At 39.5% G+C, this 7,746-nt stretch overlaps 1 protein-coding gene across 1 annotated transcript; it reads left to right on the forward strand.

Annotated features, from left to right (window-relative positions):
• Positions 1-659: 659 nt before the first annotated feature.
• Positions 660-7,485, forward strand: KIAA0226L (KIAA0226-like ortholog; the record flags this gene model as incomplete). The annotated part of the gene is made up of 9 exons (XM_009695667.1): positions 660-702; positions 1,055-1,187; positions 1,583-1,728; positions 2,560-2,624; positions 3,710-3,948; positions 4,733-4,794; positions 6,153-6,306; positions 6,431-6,521; positions 7,090-7,485. Coding segments are annotated over 9 exons (1,067 nt in total), but the record flags the coding sequence as incomplete, so codon positions are not given.
• Positions 7,486-7,746: the final 261 nt, after the last annotated feature.

The raw sequence follows: 7,746 nt of genomic DNA on the forward strand, positions 1-7,746 counted from the left end.
AACCTAAGAATGAAGGACTAGCTCCCAAAACTACATTTCTAGTAGCAAGAGTTATTTTGACATGTATGAAAGGGGAAGCATTTGTCTTGAGTACAATATGCATGGGCAAAACTATATGCTACCAATGAGAACACCTTGTCTGCGTAAGCATATTTTGTCTACATAAACATAATGAAGAAGTGGGTGCTTTAGTTCTGTTCGTTTGACCTGTTGCTGACTGGTTTATAGCATTAGCTGGCACAGTTGTGATCGATGTCTCCAAATATCTGTCAGTGTCCAAAAAAATTAATGTGCACTCCTTTGGTTCTGTATATTATTATTTATGTCTAGTGCCTTTTGGCTGGACCTGGACTAGCAGGCACTTAATCTCTCCTTACTGATTCTCCTGCTCTTGAAGGGAGGCTGATGGTGTTGACATGCATGGCTGTTGGGGAGTACTCTTCATCAGCAGATGTCAGATCTGCAGAGGAGATAAGACTCCTTATGCCCTTTTTTACAACCAGGGCTGAGGTTATTTCCCGCATCCAGCAAGGGTGTTATAAAGATGAATATATTTGAAACTGACACTGTGGTAGCAGAGAAATTAGATTTAAAACAGTGCAGAGTAACAGAAGCTTTGTTTCTTAGATGGCTTCATAAAATTTTCTCCTTTACTGCAGAACTTGAAGACCTTGAAAATCTGTCTGTCACCCCAGATGAAAGGTATTGCTGTGTATCTTTACTGTAATAGCCTGGTGGCACTACCGAACCAGCTTTCTGGTGACTCTTCTAGCCAGGGTGGGGAAAGGTGTGGGAGTGGTAAGGTCTTCCCAAGGAAGGGGAAGGAATGCTGCTTGACAGCAAATGTCTGTGGCGCTTGGCTTAGCAGAGTGTTTCTCTGGTCCCGGAGTCTTGCTGGAGGGTGATGCCTGTGGCTCTGTGAGGGCCTGGGTGTATCAAAGCAAGGGGACAGGAATGAAGGGATGGGAGAAAACTTTTCAGGGATGCAGAAGAGGCAGCAGAGCTGCTGATGACACGCTGCTATTTTTCACTGTCTATATTGCTTAACTTCCAGATCATCTTTTGAACTGGGCAACAATTCTGCTGAAGCAACAGCCCAGGAGTTGTGCAGAGCTTTCAGAAAACACTGGTTGCAGACAGACTCTGCAGTTCAACTGTCTGGTTCCCTGAGCTCATCTAAGCAGAGAGTGAGTCTGAGCCGAAAACAGCGGGCTCTTTATTCGGTTCCCCAAATAATCATTGTCTAACTGCAGCTGCTTCCCTGTTAGGGAAAGGGGGAAGCTGCATTTTAAAAAAAAAAATAAAAAAATGAGTACTTACAGTTTATTAATTCACTTTAGATAAATTTTTAGAACATTTATTCTCTCTAGCAATTTTCAGCGTATTTAAGATGTGCACTTGTGAACAATCAGGATGTACTTTGTTCTGGGACTGATACGAAGGAGTTTAATTGAGGGGGGACTACATGCAGGTGAAAACTGAACTTTAAAATGCTGGAGTATAAAGGAAGATCTTTTGTAGCATTTAACATATGTCCAGATGATGGGCTGTTTATCTTCACGAGTTTGTCTTTCCCCAATAGTATGTGCTGAAAGAAGAGATTCCAAGAGAGCTTGAGTCCAGTTTGAATCTGGCTGAAGAAATAAAGATCATATCCAAATTGAGAGGATCTTCTGGCTGGACCCCACCAAGATCACAGATTATATTTAATATTCACCCTTCAGTCAAGTAAGTATAAGGGGTCTGAGCATTGTCATTTTGTACAGTATGGGAATTTGTCTAAAAGCTGCTGAAGTTGATGGGAGGAGCCTGGGTGATTTAACAGAACTTAAGGTTAGAGCTGGTGCATGGCACAGCCTTCTCCAGTGTCTGTCACCAGCTTCCCTATAAAGCAGGTGGCATCTTTTTCCCCTCTCTTGGCACATCCTGATTAACGTGGCATGTGCACTTTCACATGTGATAATACATGTACTGTTTGGTGTTATGGTAGCAGCGTGCTTGGCTGGACTGCTAAAAAAAAAAAATCATCATTTTTTTGAGACTACCTGGAGAATATTCTTAAGAGTTTCCCCACTTCTCTGCTGATATTTTATGGGTCATAGGTTTTCAGAAAGGGGGGAAAAAGCAGGTTGTGTTTGGGGAAACTACTGTCTCACTCTGCGCCTAAAGTGTTGTTAAATGCACATAGTAGGCAAACTGGCTAATTCTCTGTGCTGCAGGTCCAGCTGCTTTTTCAGTTGCAGATGTGGATTTCCTCCTCTCTCCTCCCCCTTGATATTGATGTCACCTTAAGAAATGGAAAAGAATTTTAATTCTTGCAACAAGCCATATTTAGAAGATGTAATTGATGATATAATCTCCACAGAATAGCCTAGAGAGTCCCACTAAAATAATAATCTGCATCTCCTTCCAGAACTACCTTCATGTGGGGGAGTAGGAGTCAGCTCCTAATTTGGACACTTTCACTGGTGCCAATGTAGCTCTCTTGCACTTCGGGAGAATGTTAGCTAAACTGTGTTTTGGATGCTGAAAGGTATAACTATTTGCCTCTGTATGCAGGAGAGATGCAGTGGTGGCTGCCCAAAACTTCACGTGTGTTGGATGTGGAACCCCAATAGAAAGCAGTAAGTATTACCAAAAGGGGAAAAAACCTAGTAAATCCATTACTAGCAATCAGACCATAATCTTCACCAACACAGATGTACCACAATTGTAAGATTACCTGAGCTAGAAGGAAAATCTCATTGTTGGATGTGCCTGCAATAATAGAACAGGCAGTGGGATCTTACCACTGCCTGGAATTTCTCATTGCGGACAGAATACAATACTTGATAGATACACAGTAAAAATTGATGACAGTCAACAACAGGAAAAGCTATTAAAAAAATCAAGCTTCCAGGCTGGAATGTACTGGTTTTACATCTTCCAATGGTTTCTTTCAATAATTCTTTCTCTGTGCCAATTTACACGTTTCCAAAAGTCTCTTTTTAGAGACATTATGGAAGCTTTGCGGAAGCTTATGGAATGTGTGGTTTTCCTCTTTTGGGGTGTCTTTTTTAAAACTTTTTTTCTTTAGATCTTGATCACAAAATCCTGCTTGTTTTTTATTTGTGATGTTTTGAGAACTTCTTGAAAGCATGATGATTTACAGGTCTAACAACCTGACCTTACCAAAGGAGTCTTTGAAGTGACTCTCAAGACTTATTCTGAATCTACTCACAAAAGATCATCATTTGGGATGGCCTGTAAAGTATCAACAATCTGTGATGGCACTTTAGCTTGAGCAAACCTGAGATGCTGAGATAGCTGAGAAAAACCCACAAACTTCTTTATATATATGAAAAAGTGTTCTACAAATGTGACTCCAAGATCAGCTTATCTTTCCATTTGGTGGAAATACTTTATATGTTTTACCTTGTGTCTAGTGTTTTGTGGGTAAAGCAACAATGGTTTCTCCAAGAGCTCATGGTGATAAATGTAATCAGTTCAGTTTGAGAAATGTGGAAATGAGGAAAACTTTCTCATCTAATGCAAAGTACAGACCTTGTGCATGTGTTACCACAATAATAAAATTTCCTGCTTAAAAAAAAAAATCCATTGCCCCTCACTCCAGTTCGTCTGAGATACTTAGACAGAATAGGCATAGAGACAAGAGATATGTCCCATAAGTATTGGAAATATTCACAATTTCATTGCTATCTACCTGCAGAATATATCAGGAGACTCCGCTATTGTGACTACCTGGGGAAATACTTTTGCGACTGCTGCCACAACTATGCCCAGTCTTCCATTCCTGCCCGAATACTTTTGAAGTGGGACTTCAAAAAATATTACGTATGCAACTTCTCCAAACGCCTACTGGATAGCATATGGCAGAACCCAATTTTCAATGTGTCGTGTATTAACAAAGCCCTCTACACAAAAAGTAAAGAAATGGACAGGGTGAGGGTAAGTGTGGCCTTTTTTAATTGGATATTTGTGGGTCTGAGACTTTTGTGAAGAAGTTCTTAGGGCAGGTTGTCCTTTGCTGTGTGTGTATGTGAGAAGGAGGCAGAGTTGGTTTCTCTGCACTTAGACTTGTTCCATCACTGTTTCTGGGACTTGCACTCTCTCTCCTCAGATGAAGGGAGAGGAGGGAGAAGTTTCCAACATATGCCAGAGGTATCATTTCCCCCCTTGTCTTTGGGAGGCGTTTCCTTATTGGTTTCCAGTTTTAGTTCACGGAGGGGAGCTGGGCTCCTGCAGGAAATATTTACCTTTGCTTGGCAACTGGCTGTTGGAAAGGTCTGGAGGTTTTGAAGGACTCCTTAATTTTGTGGGCCATTAGGGGGAGAGCACCCTTGGCTCATCTAAGGGCTGTACCTCCTACAGCTTAAGGAAGGCTGCTCTGCTGAAGATTACAAGTTGCCATGTGCTCCCTTTGTGGCTCAGGAGACACTTGTTCTTACACAGGTCTGGGTCTAGCATCTTGGTTTGCTGACATGAAGCTATTTGTAGCATTAGAAATTGCTTCCCTTGTCAGTTGAATAAAAGTAGCCTTTGCCTTCCTTGGCCTTCCGTGCATTTGCAGATCCATTTGTTTAATTCTCTGCTGAGTGGGAAGTTCCTATTTTTAGGTGTGGCTTGATGTACTGACAAGGGTTGCTGACTCAAATAGTGGTGTTCCTCACTTATGAATGTATAAACACAATTGCTTTTCATTTAAAAATTGTTTTTCCCCTTTATCTTTTAGGAGATACAAGAACAGCTTTTTCATTTAAAAAAACTTTTGAAAACCTGCAGGTTTGGTGAAAGGTATGGGCCATGGTTGTGCATGAAAAATAGCTTATTAAAATGTACCTAAGGTGCTTATAGAGCCTTCTTCTGTAGAGACATTTGAGTGCAGTTTTAAATGAGTTAATATGATCATTAGAGAAAATTCTGATAACAAAGCTTCCTTCTATTGCTCTGCAAATGTTGAATGAAGAACGGGTTTTATGTGGTAGCTTTCCGTTTCTTGTAACATACTTAGACATTTGGTTTTAAATGTTGAATGACTTTTGTTAGGTATATATCTTTTCCTACTCTGTCTCTCTTAAGTTCTCACTCGTTCTTAAAAGGTCAAAGATACTTACGTATATCTCTGAGATGATTTGTCCTTAAATTTCTTTTTTTTAAATTAACAATATGTTCCTTGAAGGTTTAAAGATTTCTTCCAGAAATCCGTTACAATGTTCAATTTGGTTTATTTTATAAACATATTCAGATGAAAATAGTAACCAAAAGTGGTAAATACCAAAACATGACCTTGCTTGTTGCTGCAAATTAAAGATTTTTTGGTATCCACCTTCCCAAACTATAGACTTAACTAATAGGTTGACATGTGAATGATAAAACCTTTACTGCAGAATTGCTGACATGTTTAAAAATGGAGATAAGCAAAATAAGCTTTAAAAGTAGGTTCTGTTCTCTCTTTGACATGGACCTTTTCTATGTATCAGTTATGTATTGTTCACCAAAAATAAATAGAAGCTTATTTTAATATATCTCTTCTGGACAGCAACTTGTGATTCCGTTATAGAAATAAGCATGATTAGGATCCTAACTATACCTTCTACATCAGTGATATTTTAAAAGTAATAGCTATGTTTTCAGTGTTCACCTGCTCAGTACAAGCATAGTTTCACCCAATAGTAACCTGTGCAGGATAAAAACCCTCAAAGTTCTCGGGGTGGGGGGTGGGGGCAACAAACCTACAACACCAAAACACACACACAAAAAAACCCAACATGCCAACAAAGCAAAAAAAAAAGGCAAAAAAAACCCAAAAGCAAATAACCCTAGCTTATTGCTTTAGGTACTATCTGGGATTTTATCTACTGTTTCTGAGGTAGGAGAGAGCCCTTTACACATTATTTAAGAATTGCTGGGATAACTACGCATGGCAACTCCAATGCCTGAGGAATGCACATTCAAAGCACACATTTTATTCTAAATCCCAAAGCCTCTAGTCTTTGTTAGCATGATCTCAAAGTGGGAGGGGAGGTAGGATTTAGCATGAACTTGCCTTGTATGATCCCTGGGTGACTAGAGAAGTGAGAGGGGCTTATTCTTCAAATATGCTTGAAAAACAGCTTTTTGTAACTTGATTTGGTTTCTCTTTCTCTTTGCAGTGTATTGAAAGAATTCGAACAGGTCCCCAGCCATCTGACAGAGGAGCTGCATCTCTTCTCACTGGATGATCTGGTGAAGATCAAACGAGGGCAGTTATTGCCCCTTCTTAAAGATATTCTGAAGAGCTCTACCTCCCATGTGGATGGTTGTGAGGTAAGGAAAAACCAGGGCTGTTAGTGTCCCTGCAGCTCCTAGTGTGAGGAATATCCCTGCTTACGTTCCAAAATAATTTTTTTCTTAGATTAAAACTAAATCAACTCTTTTGCTGTCCTTGTAGCTGTGTCAAGCGAAGGGGTTTATCTGTGAATTCTGTCACAGTGCAGATCTGCTCTTTCCATATCAGATTGCCAAATGCAAAAGGTGCACAGGTATGTTCCAGACCAAACATTTTTTTCTTTCTTCCTTGGGGGGATGTTGGTGTGTAAAACTGTTCAGACTTATTTTAGGAGAGCATTGACAACTTGGTTCACTGAAAGCATCTGTCTTTGAAAACCTGCATGTGTATTTGAAAACCATGGATAGCATGTATCTTTGAAAACCAACCTGTGGCAGCTGTCTTGCCTCAGTGAATTCGGAGATCAAAACCAGGAATTATGCCTGAACATAATTATGGCTGCAGGGGGAGGCTATTTTTTGGGTCTATGCATGAGAGAGAGCCTGAGACAGTGCTGTACTGCTGCTCTATCAGATCTTGCCAGCATTCATTGTAAATCCTGTGAATCTTGCCAAAATGTTTAGTCATAGCTATTGCAATGGCGGTGGTTGTCATGGCCTTGCACTGCTTCTGTTTACTTTTATACTTGGGTGAACTAGATAGAACATCCTTCAAGGAACACAGCTATTGATTAATCTTTTAATTTGTGTGTGTGTGTTGTGTGTGTGTTTTTTTTTTTTTTTTTTTTTCCTGAATGTTAAACTGCTTGAATGTATAAACAGAGTGCAAAACATGCTTTCACAAAGCATGCTTCAAGTCTGGAGACTGCCCCAAATGTTTGCGGATTGCAGCTCGGAGGACGTTTTCAGAAATCACTGGGGCGTCCATGAAACTGGATTCCTCTGATGGCTGCTGATTTCAGAAGTTCCTCAAAGCCACATCTTCAGGTGCCTGACTAAGAATTAAATAATGTTGTTTTAGACATTACTATTTTTAATGTGTGTCTCCTTTATGGGGGGTTTAAAAAAAAAAAAAGAGAAAAAAACTTTAATATCATCATTGAAAATCATCACCCTAAAGGAGTTTCATCTTCACTGGTGACAGAAAGACTGAATGTTAATTCTGTGAGCAGCCTTTTGTTGCTATGTTTCGTCCTTGTATGTAAGATTTTTAATATTATATTTTTCCATATAAGAATTTATTCTTCTCTGTAATTCTGCAAATGATGTATAAGTAGTAAAGGAATGTTGGAAATGATTACCTGTGTCAGATTTTGGAAATAGCAAAAAGTGGTGAAGTATGAAATCATTCTTTTGAAAACTCTACAATAGCAAAAGCTTATCTGCAAGCTTTAGACAGATGCTCATCTGAAATTCTGTTCTGGCAAATGTTTAATGTGAACCAGTGGATTTTAAGTTTCTTTTAAACAGATGTATGCA

This window comes from Cariama cristata, unplaced genomic scaffold (genome assembly GCF_000690535.1).
Source record: "Cariama cristata isolate BGI_N322 unplaced genomic scaffold, ASM69053v1 scaffold15602, whole genome shotgun sequence".
NCBI classification, from domain to species: domain Eukaryota; kingdom Metazoa; phylum Chordata; class Aves; order Cariamiformes; family Cariamidae; genus Cariama; species Cariama cristata.